The sequence below is a fragment of the Astatotilapia calliptera genome, chromosome 6, assembly GCF_964374335.1.
Source record: "Astatotilapia calliptera chromosome 6, fAstCal68.1, whole genome shotgun sequence".
Lineage (NCBI taxonomy): Eukaryota > Metazoa > Chordata > Actinopteri > Cichliformes > Cichlidae > Astatotilapia > Astatotilapia calliptera.
Window position 1 is genome coordinate 33,875,118 of NC_137427.1, and position 22,856 is coordinate 33,897,973.

Consider the following 22,856-nt stretch of genomic DNA (forward strand, 5'->3'; position numbering starts at 1 on the left):
GAAAAGCGCTATACAAATACAGGCCATTTACCATTTACCATTCAGTGACTGTAACTCTGTTGGGTTGAGACCAAGTGACTGACTTTGACACTGAAGAATACTCAGTTTCTTTGCCTTAAAAAACTCTTCTATTGCTTTTGCAGTATTCTTTGGGTCATTATCCATTTGAACTGTGAAACAGCATCTACATGAATCTGAGCAGAGTATAGCCCTGTTCATAAAGCTACTTCTGTGAGCAGTCAAATCATCAATAAACACTATTATTTCATGGAACAAAACCTGAACAGCCATCATCTGACAGTTAAACTGCTTGCCATGCAACAGTCATGTGGATATAATACATACATATTCAAGGTCAGGTACAACTATTAAATACAATATATTTAATATATATGGGGAATATTATAAGCTACAAGATTTGTTTTAGTTGTTGTTAAGTGTGTTTTCTGTCAGACGTAGGGGCTGTTGTGGCTCATTTGGCTGAGCACGTGGCCTACCTATGAGAAGGTTTCTTCCAGTGCATTCACTGGGGTAAATGCTTGTGTGTGAGTGTTAGATAAAACCAATGTGTGTGTAAATGATGAAATTAAACTTATAAGATAGTAGAAATTATAGAAAAGTAACTAATTAGAAATTATTATTTATTTATTTTCCCGAAATTCAGAAAAAAAAATTAATAAATGCAGAAATGTGAATTTGAATTCCAATTCCGTCTAGTCCGCTGTCACGCAACATGCATGTCAGGGGCTTTTATTTTGAAAGGTAGGGACAGGAAGGTTTACAGGAGGTTTCCTGTAGGGGTTGGGCAGTGACAGACTGCGGTTAGAAGGTAAGTTGCAAGGAATTTACATTATAGCAACACTTTGCAATCCAGCTGAACAACTTATCAGAGCGTTTTAGTGAGTCTGCCGTGCCGTGTTGCTCTTTCACACACTCACGAGCTTCTTGTCGACGCCCAGCACCTAACAGCTAACTGTGGTTACTAGCAGTGCAATGCTAAACACAACTCACCTGCAAGTTCAAACCCTAAGCATGCAACCCGGCTGCAGCATTTCTACAGCCCGTTCTCTTAAATTATGGTCTGCTTTGTTGAGTGGAGCGTGTTGAATGCAAAAGTGGGGAAGTTAACAGAGACTTTCATGGTGTTTGCATGGTGTGACAAGCTGCTTCAAGTACTAACCCTTATGTAACTCTGTTTAGACACATTACAACAAAGGGGGGGAAAGCCTAAGCTTCGTGTGTCTCACCTGCTCAGGCAATGCGCATTGGTTTGCCCACAGCAGAGACACTACAGGGTGGATCCTTAAAAGCTTTGCTTTTGGTGAGTGTGCGATTTCCTCTAACACTTGGCTCATCAAGTTAGGTAAAATGAAAAAAGAAAACATGCTTTGCTCTAACGTTTATTCATTTCTCTTGTCAGACAGTGCTCCTGAGCCTGTTTATGTTCCAGCTGCTGAGGACCGTGGGACTGAGGGCCTTCTCCATGGCATCTGAGACGTACACATCAGGCACACACTCTGCTGCCTTTGTCACCTGTCCTAATGACACAGTTGCTAGAGATTTAGCCAGGTGATTCAAATGGCACAATAACAGTTCTGTTTATAATATATGCACACTAGACACTTTGTTAGGTACACCTTACAACTACTCGGTTGGACCTGTTTTTTTGGCAATAATTGAACAAGCTGCTGGAAACATTCTTCAGAGATTTTGGCCTGTGTTGACGAGATGGTTGCTGCAGAACATTCATGCAAATTTCCTGGTCCACCACTTTCCAAAGGTGTTCTACTGGATCGATAGCTTGTGAATGTGGAGGCCTCTTGTGTACATTGAACTCACCGTCACCTGTTCAGTAAAACCATCTTGAGATGATTTGAGGTTTGTGATGCAGTTTGTTGCCATCAGGTGTCATGAAGGGTCTGAAATGGTCAGCTGCAATATTCAGGCAGGCTGTGATGTTTAAACCATTTCTTTTTGAAGCTAAGTGCTCCAGAGTATATCCCCCACACTATTAGACCACCACTAGTCTGAACCATTGATACAAGGCAGGATGGATCCTTGCACAAATGTGCACGTTCAAGTAAAAACTCTCTGTCTTCATTAGCTGGATACAAGGACCATGAGATGTTTTTCATCTGTGCTCATTTCATTCTTTTATTCTTTCTCACAGGGGTATTGTGGAAAAGAAGCTAGCAGCTTGTGTCAACATTGTCCCAGCGATCAAATCTATGTATGTTTCACATTAGCTATTCTTTAGTATCATGTTGCACTGAGCTTTCTTTGCCAGTGTTGTTTTTTGTAAATTATAGACTATATTTATACTGTTCTAACTAGCAGAAGTCTTCCTGACTCTGAAGCTAGTACTTAATAACCAAAAATAATTGTGTGCTGTTCCTTCAGATATGAATGGCAGGGGAAGATTGAGGAGGACAATGAGGTGCTTCTGGTGAGTGCTTTCTGGGTACTGTTATATATTGCTTAGATGCAGCTAAAATCCATTTGTATGTCTTGGGGGCAAAATGTAATGCAAGACTGTTATTATTTCAGATCCTATTATTGATATAGTTTAATTTATTAGTGAAATATTTAAAAGAAAAAATTCCTAATTTACAGAAGTATTTAGACCCTTTGATGTGATACTCCAAGTTGTTGTCCGATTTCTAAAGTCTTGAGTGCTCCCCACAGCAAGCAGCATCAGTAATTGTGAGATGGAAGACGTTAAAAACCACAGAGACTCTTCCAAGAGTGAAATCAGTCACAAAATCATGTTGGTACTTGGTTACAGGGGCGATCAAGACTCTGTCCCTCCAACAGAGTTTCAGAAGACCTCAGGAGAGAATTGTGAAACCTTTTGAAAGGTGGCTCAACTGAGCTCCAACAGTTAGTTGTTGTTGTTTTTTTTTTTGGTTGAGTAGTTCAATGGAAAACAATATAAGTAAATGCTATTATCTAAACTTCAACCAAATGATTTGTAAGAGCAAAACCAAAAAAGACAAACTCTAATATTTTTTGCATTTAAGTCCAAATTCTGTTACCGGTGAACACAAAGCACTGATTATTGGCTACGGTATCATCCCTGCGATGTAGCATGGTGGTGGTAGCATCATGCTCCGGGAATACTTCACAGCAAACAGGGATGGGAAATGTATCACAATCGGGGGGAGAATGAAAGCTACTAAATAAACAGAGGTCCTTGAAGTAAACCTGCTGCAGAATGGGACGTGAAGGAGGGCAATGGTTCAAAAAAGTAGTGCGAGACACTTCTAGAGTAACTTGAGGACAGAAAATTGAACCTGGAAATAAGATTATTCAATAGAAGAGCTATAGTTTTTAAGCTTAGGTTGTGACTAAATGACTGTCAATATGAGCTGTTAGTAGATAGACTCAGTCCTACTTTCTGTAGTCACTGTTAGAGGGAACAGCACTGATAACCATTCTCAGCTGTGGGCAACATTTCAGTATTTAATATAAAGGCAAGTTTCAGGATAGATCCCATTATTTGTCTGCTTACTGTGACATATTAGGTCATGGTCTCTTAGAACATGGCAAACTATATTTTAAACTGTTCAGCATGAGCTTTCTCCTTCATGAAGTTGATTAAATGGAAAGGTAGTATGTCTGAAGTCCTGTTTGACACAGTGTCTTTCCAAATCTAGATGATCAAAACAAGAAGTTCCAAGGTACCCGCTCTTGCTGAATATGTCCGGTAAGTTTGTTTTAATATTCAACACATAAAACAGATTGCACTAGAACATTGCGTTCATCATTTGCTCCATTATGTCATGATTCATGCAGTCGCAGTTTTAAGTACTGGCTTTTCTCTGTTTATTTGACTCATAATGGATTGTCCTCCACAGCTCTAACCATCCCTATGAGGTGGCTGAGGTCATCAGCCTGCCTATTGACCAGGGTAACCCGCCTTACCTTAAGTGGATTGGAGACATTGTTCCTGAGTAAAGGTGGACAGTTAGATTAGTGGAAGAATTTTGGGATAATTGATGGATGTAAAAAAAATTATATAATACAAAAGTTCATTCTTTTCAAACACACCCCCGTTACAAAAAAAACCTGTCCAGATTTGTAATTATTCTTACAAACTGCATTAAATGTTGGGATTAAAAACATGTTCTGAAATATTTGCAATGCTTCTTTCTCCTAGCAATGAGCTGAGGCTTGTAAATAACTGCCTTCCCTCTAGTATGTGGACCTCTAGAGGGCAGCAATGTTTTGTCCTTTTTCAAAGTTAAACTGGTGCAGAATTTAACTTTGTCTCGGTGAACCCTGAAATGTTTAATGTGAACAGACATCTGTTACATCTGTTATGTCTTTAATTAATTTTGCATTGTGAAATAAAGCCAACGGTTTTTCATTGGTTTTAAGCATTTTTTTGGTGAGCACGTTATGACGGCGTGACACTTACATACATGCTACATACATATGTTAGGCACATACTATATACATGTCCATATGTTGTGAAGTAGGTTACATGACTTTTTTTTCATACAATACCTTTTCTTTCTTTCTTTTTTTAAACATTCTAGTTGGTTACAGTAAACATTTATTTAGCCTACTGTCACTACTTGGCTTTAATACTTCACCATAGCATTAAAAACATCACTGATAATACAAAGTTTTGATAGTGGAAAAGAGACTTAAACAAGACGTAAAACACCAAGATCACAATAAATGACAAAACGTCTTAATTTTTCAATGTGACTCAGTTTCTTTACACTGACTAACACTGTGTAATGCTGAAAACTATGCTGCTCATTATGCTAAAGTTAAAGGAACACTTTAATCAAAGTACAAAATAAGGTTTTAAACTTGTGGGCTATTGATCTGGTTAGTTAAGCAACAGAGGGGGTTGTTCATCAGTTTCAGCTGCTTTGGTGTTAATAAAATTAACAACAGGTGCACTAGAGGGGTAACAATGAGGCAGGCACAAAAACAGGAATCTTGTCTTTGCGGACTGTTTTTCACTGGTTTTGCACCTGGAAAGTGTCAGTGTCACTACTGGTAGCATGAGGTGATACCAGGACCTAACAGAGATTCAGTCCAGCTCCTTCATAATGGCACAGTGGGTGTGGGGAGACATAACCATGGAGGGATGCACAGACCTCTACAGACTAAGCAACAGCACCCTGACTGCCTTTAGGTATCAGGATGAAATCCTTGGACCCACTGTCAGCCCCCACGCTGCTGCAGTAGGACCTGGGTTCCTCTTGCAGTGAGAGTATGCAGGCAGTTTCCTGACAGAATTAATACTCTTGACTGGTCCTATGCTTGGCAGAGCCTTTGAATTCAGTCCTCTGTAGGCTGATAATTTCCATCAATTGATATGGTATTCTTTATCTCTAACACGTTACCCAGTCCTTATCAGCTGAGATCTGATGTGCTTTCAAAGTGTTCCTTTATTTTTGAGCACTCTAAATATATAGCTTTACAAAATTAACAAAAATTGCACTTCGACTTATTAAACTCATTAAACATTCAAAGTTGAATAAAAATCACAATTAATGTAGAGATTTTTAACAACAGTCTATTTAGGTCACTAGCAAGTACATTTATTATTACACTTGTTCTTAAGCTGCGACCTAAAGCATGGTTTTAGTTAACCTTAAAAAAGAAAAGTAATTGGTTGATCTCCACACATGTACACTAATTCAGGTGAAAATGATGCACACAAGCCTGACTGAGACGCGTGTTTTCTGAAAACAGTGCTAATTATCTTTGTGGGCTGCTCTCAAAAGCCAACGCAATAAAAGTAAACAGCTGACATTTTTTCATTCCACAGTGGGTCATTAGTCATGTGGTTTCCCACTGGGGCATGATTCATTTAGTGCATTAGCCATTTCAGCACAAGAAGTTTCAGAAGTAACAGTCTGGTTCAAAATAACAGCGATACTTACAAACAGTGGTCATTCAGGCATCTTTGTGTGTTTGTTGTGTCCTTCAGGTTTCATTGTGCCTGCCGCTATAGTTTCTCATGGTTAGATTAAGTTGTTACCCTTTTATTTTGTGGCAAAACACTTGCATTAATGATGCCAGACTGTTACCATAAACTGGCATTAAAACCAACTTCAAAGACGCTGTAATACAGCAGGTACCCAAATCCACTGAAAATGGGCAAATTTCTGTTACAGGTAGCTGATATCAAGCACAGAGTTTTGGTCCAGGAATTCTTCAGGTGACCTACTTCTCTTACTGGCCAAAGAGGACACTCCCTCAGCAGGATCAAAGCTTGCACCCTGGTCACGTGTACCCCTCTGTGTGACCTGTGTCCTTGAGTCCTCTTTCACTCCGTTCTGATTCCCATTCTGTGATGTCTTACAGATTTCTCTCATCTGTATAGCACCTTCTATCCCACCTATTTCCTCCTCTTCTTCATTTCTACTACTTTCTTTCCCATGCACGTGAGTGATTCCCTCACTTATTTGTTGTCGGAGAACAATGCCGCCCCACTCCTCCGTGGGCCTCTGGGCCTCGATGCCGGTTCTGTCGTTGCTGTTCACTCTGCGCGACGTGCGGCACAGCGCCTTCCTGAAGCCCCTCTTGAAGTTGTCAGACAGAAATCCGTAGAGTATGGGGTTGGCGCAGCTGTTGGCATATGAAAGAACAACAACAAAGAAGTAGAGGCCCCTGAAGTCTCCAGGCAGGACCACAAGGAGGTTGAGAATGTTGAGAACATAGAACGGCAGCCAGCAGAAGATGAACACCGCCACAACAACAACTACCATCCGGGTGATTTTACGCTCTGACTTCTTGCGTCTGGAGGATGTGGCCTGTGCCCGTTTTCCAACACTTCTTACCTTTAAAGGAGAGGAAAGCAAATACCCTCAATTTAAAAACAGGTTAATGAGAAAGTCTGTCCAAAATGTATGCAGGCTCAAATGAAACTGATAACACAAATGTTTGCAGACACAGATGTTTTTTTACAGAAAGAAAGAGACTAGTGTACCAGATTAATCCTGTTTTCTGGCCTGTCCGAGGTCTACCCCGCCCTTTGCCTAATGACAGCTGGGATAGGCTTCAGCCTCCTTAATGACCCAGTAGTTAAAAAGATGGATGGATGGAGGAATGGATGGATGAATAGATGGATGGATTTCCTGAAATAGAAAAGTCACTGAAATAACGTAAACTGTCAAACAGTACACAACTATGACAAACAGACAACACTATCTGAGATCCTGCTGGTGGTTAGAGAGGATAAATGGTAAATGGCCTGTATTTGTATAGTGCTTTACTAGTCCCTAAGGACCCCAAAGCGCTTTACACATTCAGTCATCCACCCATTCACACACACTGTTGATGGCAAGCCACAGCCACCCTGGGGTGCACTGACAGAGGCGAGGCTGCCGGACACTGGCGCCACCAGGCCCTCTGACCAGTAGGCAATGGGTGAAGTGTCTTGCCCAAAGACACAACGACTGAGACTGTCCAAGCCGGGGCTCAAACCGGAAACCTTATGGCGAACTCCCAACTCTTGAGACACGATCGCCCCATATACATGATTCTGTTTGTTGTTTAAACATATTTATAGAGTTAAGAGTTCAGATTGCTGGAAGAACAACATTCACGCAGTCTGATTGCTGTTTTTCTCCCAAAATGTAGAAACACCTGCTAACCATGGCACACTCTGCTTTTCCATTAGGTCTGTGCAAATACTACTTAAGTACACTCATCCTCCTGTGCCATTAGTGATATTAACAGAGTGTAGTCCATTTACGTTGGACTTCAGCATCTACGCACATGTTGGCAGATTTTCTGAGTAATGTAAGTTTAGGAGGACGTCACTGTGGAGAGGAGTGAGGTTCTTTTTTTTAAACAAAAATAACCGAGACAGAGTTTTAGTGTGGAAGGAGCCATTATGTTCCCAAAGTTCATTTATGTTTCCCACAGATGCAGCAACATGATTCACAATGAGTCAACATGAGCAATGTTAATCATGACTGCAAAAAGATTAGCAACTGTGAAAGTGGAAGATGAAAAGTTATAACCTTGTTTACATATAAACAAGTTACAGTAACAGTGTACACACACACTCATGCAGATACCGATCAGGGATAACATTATGACCACAGGCCACAGGTCCCCCTTTTGATACCAAAACAGCCCTGAAGCATGGACTCCACTGGAGCCCTGAAGGTGTGCTGTATCTGCAACAAGATTCTAGCAACAGATCCTTTAAGTTCTGGAAGTTGCGAGGTGGGGCCTCGGAGCTTCTCAACCTTAAACATGTTGTTGTACTCCTCAAACCAGTCCTGAAACATGTTTGCTTTGCTGAAAGAGGGCACAGCTTTAGAGGCCATGTATTTCTGTTGCTCCATGGTTCAGTTCTGATGCTCATGTGCCCATTTTCGGTGCTTTCATGAATGGACAGAGGTCAGCACGGGCACCCTGACTGGTCTGCAGCTATGCTGCCTCATGCGCTGCACATGACCCTGTTGCTGGTTCACCACTGCGCCTTCCTTGGACCACTTTTGATAGATACTACTGCAAGCCGGGAACCCCCCACAAGAGCTGCAGTTTTGGAGATGATCCAGCCATCACAATATTAATATTATTAAGCAGGCCCTAGCAGGGCCTCCTCCTGAAGGTGCCTGTGTGGGCGTGTCCCACCACCTCTTCTGCCTGAGGTGCCACCTTTCCCTCCTGTACAGCTGACTCCCATCAGCAATTAAGGGTATTTAAGCCCAGAGCAGGGTGAGCTCTGGGCAGAGTGCCATTTTGTGTGGGTCCAGCTAGTGAGCTGTGTAGTGTGTTGTCCAGCTAGTGAGCTGTGTAGTGTGTTGTCCAGCTAGTGAGCTGAGTGTTTGCGGTAGTTTCCAGCTAGTGAGCTGTGTAGTGTGTTGTCCAGCTAGTGAGCTGTGTAGTGTGTTGTCCAGCTAGTGAGCTGAGTGTTTGCGGTAGTTTCCAGCTAGTGAGCTGTGTAGTGTGTTGTCCAGCTAGTGAGCTGTGTAGTGTATTGTCCAGCTAGTGAGCTGCGCTTTCCTTTTGACTTTTTGCTTTATTTGACCAACGCCTGAGTTTTGTTTGTGTTTTGTTGGTGTTTTATGGTGATAACGGCTTGTCCGTCTCTTTTAGTTGACTTACTTCAATAAAACTGTTTTATTTAAACTGTTTCGCCTCCTTGACTCCTTTTTCTGACCCGGTCACTTTTGTTACTTCCCCCTCACCGCCTAGACCCCCCCCAGGGGAACGTAACACAGACTCACTCAAATCCCTGTGCTCGCCGATTTTTCTGCTTCTAACTCATAAACTTTGACTACAAAATGTTCAGTTGCTCCGTAATACATCCCACCCACTAACAGGTGCCCCGATAAAGAAATAATCAGTGTTATTCACTTCACCTATCAGTGATCATAATATTAAGCCTCATTGGTGTATACTGTTAAAATTAGATACTCATGTAAAACATGGCCCAAATTTGTAAACCTTGTGGCCAATGCATGTGCAAGTAATCGCTGTGCACAGTGAGGTTTAGGACAGTGTTTACTGCTTGTTTATCTGTGTAATATGTGGGGACATCGTTAATATGGTCATCTCATGCTCACAGCTCTGGCTGTGAACACAGCCACCGCCTGCTTTTTCAACCTGTTTATAATGAACAGAAGAAAGCTGGCTTAAAGTGAGGGTGGCTGTTATAACCCTAGCAGGCTCCCACAGGTTCAGCTGCCGCCCATTTCTCCTGAGGAGCCAGTGTATAGCTGGATACAAGCTTGTGAAGAGCTCCTCGGTGTACGCCAGTGTCAGTACTGTGGTGACCTTAGGTGTTTGTTTCCCAGCCTGCAGAGGCTTGTGTAGTGATGTGCTTTGACGTATTTGACGATGAGTTTAGCGCTGTGTTTGAGCTAGTAGTGAGCAGCCAGTGCCCTATGTGAGAGTGAAGTTTTTCTTTGATTAACCATTTCTTGTCTTTTCAGCAGATTCTAGTCTGTTGACATCCTTTGTTGGAGTGATATAACAGTATAGTTGACTCGTTATCTGTCCCCTGAGCTTATCATTGTTAATCCCCTCATCCCCTAGCCCTTTCCTGAGGGTGTAAGAGTGGCCTTAAAGGAAATGGCTTTTTTTAGACAGTGGATGAACAGTTAAATGTCAATCATAAAATGTCAATAAAGTACATCAACATTAGTTGACTGAAGCCACAATACTCTTAAAACAGTTTGCAGCTGAAATCGGTTTACTTGTGGACTCTAGTTTGATTTAAGGTGACCACGACACTAATGCTGCGGTGTTTTAATCAACAATAAAAGGCTCCTACTTCACTATTGCTCATCTGAGTCAGACTATGTAATATTTTTAGAAAAGAGTATTGAATAGACTACACTTTTTCAAAAATGTCTCCAACTTCCTCCTCTAGGCAAGGCAAGGCAAGTTTATTTGTGTAGCACAATTCAACAACAAGGTGATTCAAAGTGCTTTACAGAGACATTAGAAACAAAAACAAATAAAAAGCATGATTTAAAATTGAATAAAACAAGGAAATAAACTAACTAACTAATTAACAAACAAACAAACAAACAACAGTATATAAAATCAAAACAGATAAAATCAGAACAGTAGATAAAATCAGTAGTTAAATGTAAGTTTTGAAATTTAAGCTTAAAGTGTGGATTTGGTGCTTTATTCAAATGCAGCTGAGAACAGGTGAGTCTTCAACCTGGATTTAAATAAACTGAGTGTTTCAGCTGATCTGAGGCTTTCTGGGAGTTTGTTCCAGATATAAGGAGCATAAAAGCTGAATGCAGCTTCTCCGTGTCTGGTTCTGACTCTGGGAACTGATAAAAGACCGGATCCAGATGACCTGAGGGATCTGGATGGTTCATACTGGGTCAGGAGGTCTATCTTAAAAACTCAAATTATTTCAGTGTTACTCTAAAAGTCATACCTTGATGACGATCAGCAGGTAGCACAAACAGATGACCAGCAGGGGGCAGAAGAATCCAACAGTGCACGTGTAGACAATAAACGATGTCTTCCACACTTCTGCTGGTTCAGGCCACACGATGCTGCAGTTCCCATCATCCTTCAGCACATCCGCGAACACCACTACCGGCAGCACCACCACAAAGGACCCCGCCCAAACGGTGCCACTGATAGCCTTAGCCACGTGGGGGCGCCGCCACCAAGAAGAGCGGATGGGATGCACCACAGCCAGGTATCGGTCCACTGACATCACAGTTAGACAAAAGATGCTGGTAAACTGGTTGATGGCATCCACTGTCATAACCACTCGGCACATCAGAGAGCCGAAAGGCCACGAGAGCAAAGCGTTCTGTACCGCCAAGAAGGGTAGGCCCAGCATGAAAAGCTCATCTGCAATGGCTAGATTGAGGATGTAGATGTTTGTGACTGACTCGTGTTTTGTGTAGTTGACAACAACATGGATGACCAGAGTGTTTCCCACCAAGCCAACGACACAAACGATGCCATAAATGAGTGGGATGAAGATTCCAGCCAAGCCAGGGAGGGATCCTGGTTTACTTTTGGTGCAATTTTGACAGGAGCTGTTAAGGAGAAACGAAGTGTCATCTTGGTTGAAGCTGTGAAGCGGTTCGGAGGGAGTAGAAAGGAGCAGGAAATGAGAGTAGGAGGGGGCAGAGGTGTTGCTCCAGGTAGCTGTAGGGACTTCCTGAGGCAGCAAAGCAAACTGGACGAGCTCCATCGAGGCGTTAACGACTATCAGGCAACAGTTGTTGGTAAGCTCACATCAGTAGAAGATCAGCAGCCCTACAGAAAGCAAAGTTAATTAATTTAGCACACTTCATGTGGACATGAAATATAAAGCAATTAATGCATTAAAGGTGTATTCTAACATTTTGGAGATGTCCAGTTAATCAACTCTTCCAACAAATCAGCCGTGTTGGTTGTTCGTCCACTGAAATGTGTCTGTAAAGCTATAAAGTTTCTTCTGGGACCTTTTCTGAGTTCTGTTTTCAGTTTCTGTTCGAGCAGATCTGTTGTTGGAGAAAATGCTTCATCCTTTGTAGCATCCTTTACATCAGGGGTCCCCAATCCCAGTCCACAAGGGCCGGTGTCCCTGCAGGTTTTAGATGTGTCCTTGATCCATCACAGCTGATTTAAATGGATAAATTACCTTCTTAACATGTCCTGAAGTTCTCCAGAGGCCTGGTAATGAACTAATCATGTGATTCAGGTGTGTTGACCCAGAGTGAGATCTAAAACCTGCAGGGACACCGGCCCCCGTGGACTGGGATTGGGGAACCCTGCTTTACATGGTGGAATAGACACAGCACACAGTTTGCATGCAATTATACACACTGCAGCAAACTTGTTGCTTAACTTTAAAATATAAATATAGTACATAATAATAAGTATAGAATTTATGTAAAACCCTTAGGAGTAAGAAAGGTGCTCGGTGTTATTTAGCACCTGGATTATCATTAATGTAACGTTAATCCAGGTCCATGAAACTTCAACTAAACTGCATTATAATTGTGTTTTAGAGTTTTAGAGGAAACATCTAGGCTGACTGTGTAAAGGTAACAGATTTCCCATCACATCTTAGATTGTTCTTTGCTAGTATGGACTTTAAATTATTATTGGATAGACAGCAACTTGGGAAGTCTTGTTACCTTGAGGTTGCCTGGAGACAGCCGGCACTCAAGTGCTGTATTGTTCTTGGTTTCAAGTGGGCAGGAGACTTTTGCTGCATGTTTAGTGTTTATGTCTTCTCTGTAAAACTCACAAGTGACATTTTTTTGCATCTAGACAACAATACTATATAACTAGCTAATGTGAGCTTTAGGGGTATTTAAATGTTTTAACAGGCTTCTGTCAAAAATAGACGTGCAAGCACTATTACATTTTTCATCTGACTATTGGCAAGAGAATGAGTGAGCCAGTTTAATAAAATATAAAACTGTGTCTCTAAAAGATATGTAGCAAAGAAAGATAAAACATAGAAAACAATGGCATACACAGCAGTAAGAGAGAATGAACAGGCAACAACATGTATTGACAAAGACACACTTTTCTATGTACACATAACGTTGACTGCTGCTGATGTTGGACAACACCTAAAAGTTTCAAAAGTTTGGCCATATCTGCCCAGTGGCTTGATGAATACTAAGCTATTAATAAACATAACAACCTTCCTTCCGTCACAACAAAGCAAGCGAGCACCAGAACACAGACATAAGGTATTTAGTTTTATTAGTACGAGACTTGTTTATGAAGCCATCCCAGCTTCTTAATCACCACTGTTCCACACACAGGCACACCCTCATCCCTCACAGCGATGGTTAATAATTGGTGGAACAAAATGCACTGACCTATGGGGGGAAAAATAGCAGAGGCATATCTTCTGCGACCTCAACTGAGTAAAGTACATTAATGCAGATGTGAAGATGAGCGGAAGAGCGGGGAAGGTAAGGTGAATTATATACACCACTAAAGAATCCCCCAGAGACAGTTACTTTAGATTAAAATAAGTACAAATATTGGCAGCACACAGGAAATGTACACACTTTGAAGCATGACTGAATTCTCTTTCAGTGTTTGGAGATTTTTTTTGCTTTGCTTTAATTACATTTCATTCATTACAACCTAAAGGGCACCAGTACCACCAGTGGAGAATAAGACCACAGTGTTCACTGGTCAAACACGTGATCAAATCATGGTGAATGTCAATCCTTATGTACAGTTTTTAGACCAAACCTAAGAGCCATCCATAGGTCATGACCTCAATTACTAAATGTGAATGCCAGAGGATGGTATATGCCGTGGATCTCAACTGCTTAATGCTGCTACTGCTTTTATGAAGCAACAGGGTAAAGACAAGAAGTCGATAAATATAGAAATATTAACTTGTACCTAATATCGAATTACACTTATACTTGGGGTTATTTAGGCTTTTAAAACCTCATGTTTAAATCAGAAATTATTCAAATGAAAGAAGGCTAAGATGGATTTTTTTATAATGTGTGCACATTGTGTAAGGAGTCTTTAGTGAAGAGATGCTATTGTGACATCATCATATAAGGGAGTAGTGATATATTGAGCTGTACTGGAAAAATCCCCTGGAGGGAGTCTAGACGGTGGTGATAGCAGCGCAGGGGTGAAGGATGATGCTGGAGATCTGGATGGATGTGATGTGAAGCATGACAAATGGTGAGATTAATGGATGGACCTGAGGACAGAGGTCCTGATTAAAAGTGAGGATGAATGGGGTGGAAGAGTTTTCCATCAATCTGACAAGGAAATGACCACAGAGAGCAGCAGAGGCTTAGACATTTTTTTAAATGACCACAGTGCAAAAAATTGGATAAGAGACAGAAACTATGATAAACACAGAGAGGAACATCATCAGTCAGTCGCCTTTATAAACTAGGTGCTGTGTGAGAGGGAACATGAATGGGTGGTATAAACGTGAGACAGTCTTCTTGACTAACCTTTGACAGGCTTCGTATCACAAACAGTGCTGTGATTGTGAATATGGAGTTGTACAACGTTCAGGTGTCACACTGTACAAAGACACGGAGCTAAAATGGTTCAACAGATTAAATCGAGGCACCAATTATTTCTCTGGCCTCAGTCATTGATTTTTTTTTCCAGTCAGCGAACTTGAGTGACGTATAAAGTCTCAATAAGTCCTTTTCAATAAAGCGTATCAGGAGTACACAAAAGAAAAGAATGTTGTAATGCAGTAAAGGTGGTTCAGCAAAATATTAGAAATCAGCTGAGGCACAAGAGCCAGTGTTCACTCTTAAATCCTGTCTCCATAAATAAAAAATATAAAAAAAATTATCGTTCTGGTTTTTATGGTTCCAAAATTTATTAAAAAAACAGTTTTGGATAGATAATGAACAAATAGTAGGAAACCAAAACCTTTCTGTGGTTACACATTGTGACTATTTGGAGTGCATTCTCTTTGTAATCCAACCTTGTGGCTAGTATGTGCATCATTTATTAAGCTTAAAAAAATCCACAATTACCTTTAAGTTCTGTCCTTGTCTCTCTATGCTCCCTTTTCCTCCTTCTCTTTCCTCTCATTCAGCAGCCAGTCACAGCACAAGGCTGCCCCTTCCTGAGCCTGGTTCTGCCACATGTTGCCTCTTATTAAAATGAGTTCTTCCTCCCCTCTGTTGCCATGTGGTTGCTCACAGTGAATTGCTGGGTTTTTCTCTATGATTTTGTAGGATCTTTGTCTTGTGATAGAAAGCGCCTTGAGGCAACTGTGGCTGTGAATTGGCACTATAATAATAAAATGGAATTGAACATATAAAAATTATAGTAATGCAATTCACATCCATGGTTAGTGAAGACAAATGATTTTCTAACATATCACAGGCTTCACATCACTGTCATAACGAGAATATCTGTTAATTAATATATAAAAGGGGAAATAAGAAGTTTAATGGTTCCATAACACAAACTGGAGTGGTTGCAGGTATCTTTTGTTTTTTTTACTCACACCATACATTAGATAGTCACTGAATGTCCCACTGAGATGTGAACAGTCAGCAAGGCTAACCTAATCACACACACACTCCCCTACACTCTCCTCATTTTGCCTTTGCTATTGCCTCCCACCCTAATCTCTGATAAACACAATAAGAGCAGACTGACAATTTTTCTTCCTGAAGTGCATCACTTCTCTCGTCTGCCATTGCACGAGCAGCTCTGTGAAAACCCTCCCAGGAGGTGTTGCTATGGTAACATAAGGTCAAGACAAGGCTTAAAGGTCCCTGCATGGAGCAAATTGACGAGATAAGTGAGAGTCTGAATGACTGCTGATTGAAGAGTCCTTGCATTTACATTCAAATACAAAGAGTATTGTGTGTGAGAGGCCAGGTGTGTGACAAATGCATTTGTGCATGTGTGTACACAAAACCTGCCCTCTGTGCATCTGCAGAGTGAAGATAATATAGTCTTAGAGATCTCAGGGTAAATTTATGTTAACTGGTTGTTATTTAAAGTCTGATGCTAGCTGAAGTGATGATTACAATTCTAAATGTTCACTTGTTTGCTATACATATCTATATTTATGTGCCATTTGTGGCATAGAATGGAATATGTATAGTTTTCAAAGCAAATCTTAAAATAATAGGTTCAACACAAAATATGATTGAGCTGCTGGTTTGGCAAATTTTGCATAGTCTGTTCTCTCCTAATGCAGACATCTGGAGAAACAGAAACTAGAAAGTTTGTTAAAAATAGGAAGGTACTTACTTTTTTATTATTTCACATCTCAAGGATTACTCTATCATTCTGGCAAACAAGGTTATCCAGTCATATGGCTTACTAATTCAGTGTTCTGGTTCACTTTCCCCACTTTTTAGCTCATTTTGTGGCTGCAGCAGGGAAAAGCAAATGCCAAGCATACAAATTTGAATATCAAACACATTTGGAAAAGACTCAAGACTGGATCGAGAGCGTGAAACGGTAATCTTCTGTGGTTTCGTAACCTTATCATTCTGTGCAAGCAGGAAAAAACTTAAATGACGTTGAAGCTGTGCTGAAAAAAATAAATATAGAAAAAAATCTCATGTGTAACTGAAATATGTATTTTGCCTGATCATTAAACTTTAATGGTAACTTACTGGTTGTCATTTACAGTAATTTAACTATTAATAATAAGTGAATGCCATATGCCACATATGAGACTGAATAAAAAATATAATATATATTAATTTTACAAAGTGACACAATGAAAAAGAATAAAAAATTTAATTTAAAACCTTGATTTGCAGTTTTGTTTTTTTTTAATTAATAAATTGAATGTAAATATATTTAAAAAACTGAAAAAAGTCTAGAAAAAACCCTGTTTAAGTGAGACAGCACAGGGTTTACAAATGAACTGGTGAAATTGTACCTATTTGCTGAGGCAGTACAATGAGAGGCCTGGGTGGGGTGACTGCAGCTCCGGAGGTAGAGCAGATCACCTACTGATCGGAAGGTTGGTGGTTCGATCCCTGGCTCATGTATCCTTGGGCAAGATACTAACCCCAGGTTGCTCTCGATGCATCCATCGGAGCATGAATGTGTGTGAATGTCGATAGAAAGCACTCAGTTTAGAGACAGTGCTTGTGAGATTGGGTGATTGTGGCATGTTGTATAGAGCGCTTTGAGTATTCCGGGAGAGTAGAAAAGCGAAAGCTATATAAGAATCAGTCCATTTGTACAGTATAATTTGAGGCAACAGCAGCAGTTCATAACCTACCAAAATTATGCAACGCTTTCAAACTGTCGGTGGTCTAAGCAGCAGTCCTTTCTATCCACTTGTTCACTACACACTTTAACGACATTACAGTTCAATGTGTTTTTTCTTAATCTCATCAGTCCCATGTTTTCCTGTGCTGGCTTGAACACCTTTAGGCTTTCACGTCAGAGACTTTCTCACTGCTCTAATTCAACTCTGACTAAACTCAATGCTGCAAACTCAGTTTGTGATTACCAACAAATGCATGTCACTTTGTTCCTCATGAATCAGTAGAAAATAAAATCCACTTTCACTGAAGCCTCAGTGTATTTCAGCATAGGCTTTACAGTTAGCCTTTGAATTAGCTGAAGCCAAGATGTCATCTTGAGATTTTCAGAGCCTTTTCCAGAGGAAAGACTATTATACTGAGTCATGCACCACCTCAGCAGTTATTGTCCCTCGATGGAATTCACTGAAGGTGTGTGTACTCATAACTGGATGCCACGGCTGACACTGCAGGACAACACACTTCTCTACTCCCATATCGATCATTCCAGCTGTTCATCCACAACATCACTGAATCCCAAATTCAGTTATTTCCATAATGATGCTTGCTCATAACTGCAAAGCGACACTAGCAGTATTGTACTTAGAGATTATCTGGTGAAGCGACAATTGCTTGGCACATAATAAGCCTGGATACTATTGTTATGGTTTCTGCTAATGAAAATAGCTTGCACCTGCTGTGAGCTTCAGCTGTTGTGTCTTTCAAAGGGACAAGCTGAAAACTTTCAAAAATCCACATTCATGCTGACAGCAGTTTGGTGCACGATGCTTTAATAAACACTTTTAACATCAGTTTCCATGTTTTTTTTTAATGTTTTTGTTTTTTTCCTATCACCATTACGTGTTGTACAACCATCAATTTGGCTTTAACCTCTCGTATTTCTGGTGTGATTAACCTCTCTTAAAGACAAAAGAGAGCATAAGAGACAGAAAAGAGATGTCCTTGAATAAAATTCAATAGTTGAATTATTGGAAAGCATTTATACTAACATTAATGGTGACTCTCTTTATAAGAGGCCTGGTGATGATTACATGGTTGATACTGGTGGTAAATACATGTTTCCTCCTCACTGAAAACTCTGTTGACGCCTGCGTAATACCTCGTAATTGTTCAATCCACAGCTTGGAACAAACAACCTCCTGATGCAATCTAGAGGCCACAAGGTACCCATTAACACAGACGCCTGTCTGGCAACTGTTTCGTTGGGGAAGTGAATGCCTGCTGATTGCCCAAAGGGCCGCTCATTATTGTTACATTCACTAAGTGCATTTTAGGGCATTTCTATTGTTTCTTTTAATGTCAGTCTGGTCTTTTCTTTTTTTTGCCACCCTTATTCCTAGCATATAAAAAATAGGACAGGAAAAAGCAAAGACTGTTGGTGGTGTGGCCACCAGGCTGCAGAGGGTATCTCATAAAGGGTCATGGGGAAGAGTAACCATCACTCACTGCACAAAATAGATTTCAAAGCCTTACTTATCATGCTGTCATTAAGAAGGTCCCAAGGAATTGCAGCATAAACTATATACATTTATGTGCATCTGTCCATTTATTTCATATGGTTTATAATGTTAGTTATAATTGTGGATACAACTGATCATCACACGACGATGATGCTGCACAAAATCATCACTTGAATTCCTTGCTGCGACGCTTTGAGCTTGGACATGAACACACCTAAGTATATGTACACTTCGTGTAGACAAAACATTTAGAGACTGGAGCTTGAAACACACTCCTGCATCTGTGAATTTGCATTATATGCCTATAAAATACAACAATAATGCTAATGACACAACATTTAAAAAAAGCTTACCAAAGTCAGTACATTCTAGGTTGGCAGCAGTCTCCAGGGTTAGGGTCGCTAAAGCTGCTAGCAAATGCTAGGTAACGCCTCAGCTAGTTAAAAATCACTGAACATGTTTGTGCTCTTTTGGACCATTTTAACGAGTTTATCCGGCAAATTATATGTCTTCTGTCACAAAAAGGTCTGTGACTTAAATTGTAATACTGTATGAATATGCTTCAGTCTATGTATGCAAGTTGCTAATCAAGATAAACCACATTAGCTGCTAACTAGCTGCTAGCACTACAGCCTCTCATCCAAATATGGCCATTGTTTACTTCCAAAGAAAAACAATGGTGACAGCCAAAATGCCAAACTTGAAGCTTCAAAGCAGTAGTCCACAAAAGAGTATGTGCTCTTGTTGTGATTGGGTCCAAATTTTATATAGAGTGTTTGACTTTAGGTAACATTTAAATAGTGATAATATTATCAGTGTGAAATATTGTACTTTTTGTTTACTAAATTTAGCCTATTCAATATCTACAGTTACTAAAAATAGCCCCATCTTTGCAAGATAGACCAGTAAACATTTGTGAGTTACTTTAGCCCAAAGTACAAAGATCCTAAGCTTGTATTTTCACAAAAACACATATATGCTTTCAGCAAGGCAAATATTTGGACTATAAATATTCATTTGTGATATTTCTTTGGGGAAAATAGTGGGTTTGTGATGTGTGTACACTGTTTATGACATGTAATACACAGTAATGTTCTTTTTTTTTTTTTTAAAGCAATTTCACTCGAAGCGGGAGAGCATAGATTGAGCAGAGATACACCATCAGCTAATTGGCTATCCATTAGTCCTACTCCCTCAGGGAATCTACTTCCTCTGTTGCGGTTTAATTAACAGATTTGGACTGGATCCAGTCACCTCCACACCGCTGCCCGCCTCCACACTTTTTATTACAAAGCTGACAAGTGCTCACAGATTGCACAGAGTGTGATCAATAATCTTACAAGCATGTCATGTGGATCAAAGATCTGCAAATGCAAACATGGTCACAGAATGGTTTTGGTTGTATTTTAGTTTTTCCGAACGACACATATGGAAGGACTTATCTATGGATAGATAAACACTCAGGGAGGTGTTCGTGTGCACACATGAGTCATTTGGCCCTAAGGCAGTGACTGAAGTTAAAAAACACAGGAGACTCTGCAGCACCCACAGTGTCACACTGCTTGTGGAGGGTAGATTTTTGGGAAGGTATACAGGAATTTGTGGGGGGGTGCATTAATGCTTACATGCATTGCCACAGTTCTGCTAAAACCAATATCAGCAACACTTTTATCCTCTTCCTACACAGCGTGCAGGACACATGCAGTTTATGAAAAAAAAAAAACGTACCACAGGTGAACAGACGAGAATGAAAAGCTTTAAAAGCTAAAGAGTGGTGACCAATTAAATTAAAAGCTCTGTTTCCTTGGACAGTGAAAGAAAGAGAAAACAAAGGGTCACGTAGAGGTTAATTATTTTTTTTACCTGTTTCACAGCAGTCCATTAATTCAAGCAGCAGGGCTTCAATAACAGTGTTCTAAACCTTATCAGTGATAGTGGAGCAGATTTCATATTCCTTCCTCTTCTTTCCTCTTTCTTTTATTTCCTCTCTACCCTGTTGTTGTTTTCCCCTCATCTCTTCTTCTATCTCCTACACTGCATGTCACCCTTCTTCATCTCACTTGGTTTCTCCTCATCTCTTCTCTCGTGACTCCTATTCCTCTTAATTCTGCATTTTTTGTTTTTAGTTTGAGTTCAATTTCTATTCCAGTCCCCTTTTTGTATGTGTGACCCTTTAGAGCAAATCAAGGCCTCCACTTCCACCTGTATCGTTTTTAAAAGCCACATACACAAAAATCCTCATTTTTACAGTAATTCCAGGAGTTCTGTATCAGCAGCAGACAGATGAGCACCGTGACTGATAATGTTTTTGGCTTGCTGCACCTCCAGAGACACGGCGCGAAATGTATCTCACATTAATAAAGAGTATTAGAGATTAAAATAAATCCCACCAATACACAGCAACAACTAGGACAAAACAGAAAGACACGAGCAACACACAAAGCACAGACTGCTAAAGTGAACCTAAACACGACACCAGCCAGCTTCACCTGATGTATTTACATGTAAGCACGAGTTTATGGCTGTGTGCTGTCCGCTATCACAGGTGAATTCTGCAAATAAAAATGTATCCAGCTGACGGCAATGGCTGCTGTTGTTTGGACGAGCCATCAAGTTTATGTTACTAAGTAAGACAAACTTAACGACGCTTCATTTTCACAGGCTTGTGTTAGCGGCAGTGTGGATTAAAAAGGCTGTCCTGCACACTCTAAACAGAGACTAAAGACATGACGAAGGGAAAAAAATACTTACAACTATCCGCTCACTGTGTTTCACCGGTCTGCACTTCAGCTGAGAACAGACTCACTCGGAGCCGTGAACAGCGGAGACTGTCTCAGAGCTCTGAGAGCTGAGGGGGTTTGTAAGAACAGCCTCCACCTACAATACCCACGCGCGCACACACGCGCACGTGTTTCTTTTTTTTTCTTTCTCTCTGTTTTTTGTTGGAATTTCGAGGACCCTGCAGACACGACGTATTAGCAACACTCTTAACCAATAGAAACCACAACCCTAGTTCTAGAAACAGTTTTAGATGTTTTATATATACATTATATTATAATGGTTATGCTCGGCTTAATCACATCCTGTATTATCCTCTCTCGTAGCTGAGAGCAAATGTTGTGGAAATCTGAAATAAATCAGGTTTTCTCTGCGACTTTAATTTGACTTTGCATTGGTTCAAATTACCAGCAGGTCCATGTGCTTTTTTACAAAGCACCTCCAATATTTACACATCACTGCCACGATCACACAATACGGTCAGAACACTGTGTGCGAAAGATAACTGATGCATGAGCATGTGGTATACCTGAAAGATTATTCTTTGCCCTCATAACAATAAATAAAATCTGTTTATTTATTCAAATTATTAGGAAGATATGCTCATAATAAATTGAATACATACCAATCAAGTACATTTCTTTTGGCCAGATTCCATTAAACTTTTTTTCATGGACTTAAAAAAAAACAAAGACACAGAAAGTTGACATGTAATTAAATTAAAATCAGCATTTTGAGCATAAATATTTTCTGAGTGCATGAAGACAGAATGACAAAACATGGAGCCTTTCACTGAGTCAGGTCAGCTTCACACAGTCTTAAAATTTCCCATTACACTAATCAGTTGTTAATACCTTTGCGGGGAGTGCACAAATGAACAAACAGCTAAGCACCTGAATCTCTGGAGCCATTACTCATAGCAGCAGCTTTGGAAAACCATCACTTTATGCTTTTTAAACAAGTGCCATTAACATAGGTTCATTTTTTACTTTTTGTGCACTTAAATTTGAGTCCTCAAGACAAATTGGCGGTAAGAAGTACTGTATAACAAAGTACAGGGATAGTGCAATCACAGTGTCACATATTTTACACAAAGCAATTTTAAAATGCTGTGTTTGTTTAGACATTTAATTCTGATTCAGAAATGCAAACAAAGTGTTCAAAAATAGAGATTCATACGAACATAGCAGGCACTTTGCTTTGCTCTCTCGTCTTTCTGCCTCTGTGAATAGCTGTAAGTAAAAATGGAGGGGCCATTGACTAACAGTCCATGTTCAGACCAGACTTTTTAACTGAACGAGGCAGTCACTTTACGACCGTCAGCCAGTGCATTTCACCTTCCTCCTTAGCAATAACTAAGGCAAAAATGCAGTTCAACCCAAGG

The 22,856-nt window shown here is 40.3% G+C and overlaps 2 protein-coding genes across 5 annotated transcripts; one reads left to right on the forward strand and one right to left on the reverse strand.

The window, feature by feature from the left end:
- Positions 1–725: 725 nt before the first annotated feature.
- Positions 726–4,369, forward strand: LOC113024637 (protein CutA homolog). 4 transcript variants are annotated; one of them, XM_026171847.2, is made up of 7 exons: positions 726–829; positions 1,201–1,321; positions 1,421–1,569; positions 2,171–2,230; positions 2,401–2,446; positions 3,657–3,706; positions 3,858–4,369. In XM_026171847.2, exons 2-7 carry the CDS (start codon positions 1,259–1,261, stop codon positions 3,955–3,957), a joined length of 468 nt encoding a protein of 155 aa, XP_026027632.1. In that variant the 5' UTR covers positions 726–829; positions 1,201–1,258; the 3' UTR covers positions 3,958–4,369. The 4 variants fall into 4 exon arrangements, with proteins under 4 accessions (XP_026027632.1, XP_026027633.1, XP_026027634.1 ...); XM_026171848.2 differs by having other exon boundaries at positions 753–829; positions 1,256–1,321; XM_080303199.1 differs by having other exon boundaries at positions 811–899.
- sst3b (somatostatin receptor 3b) lies at positions 4,309–21,595 on the reverse strand. The gene is made up of 3 exons (XM_026171845.2): positions 21,446–21,595; positions 10,892–11,733; positions 4,309–6,809 (listed from the first exon to the last, which is right to left on the reverse strand). Exons 2-3 carry the CDS (start codon positions 11,666–11,668, stop codon positions 6,138–6,140), a joined length of 1,449 nt encoding a protein of 482 aa, XP_026027630.2. The 5' UTR covers positions 11,669–11,733; positions 21,446–21,595; the 3' UTR covers positions 4,309–6,137.
- Positions 21,596–22,856: the final 1,261 nt, after the last annotated feature.

Bases quoted from the DNA above. Each gene is read 5' to 3' on its own strand.
- LOC113024637 (XM_026171847.2), top strand. From the start codon at position 1,259: ATGCGCATTGGTTTGCCCACAGCAGAGACACTACAGGGTGGATCCTTA. The intron at 1,322-1,420 runs GTGAGTGTGCGA...TTCTCTTGTCAG, and splicing joins CCTTAAAAGCTTTGCTTTTG to ACAGTGCTCCTGAGCCTGTT. The intron at 2,231-2,400 runs GTATGTTTCACA...CTGTTCCTTCAG, and splicing joins GTCCCAGCGATCAAATCTAT to ATATGAATGGCAGGGGAAGA.
- sst3b (XM_026171845.2), bottom strand. From the start codon at position 11,668: ATGGAGCTCGTCCAGTTTGCTTTGCTGCCTCAGGAAGTCCCTACAGCT. The intron at 6,810-10,891 runs GTATGACTTTTA...TCTCCTTTAAAG, and splicing joins ACCTGCTGATCGTCATCAAG to GTAAGAAGTGTTGGAAAACG.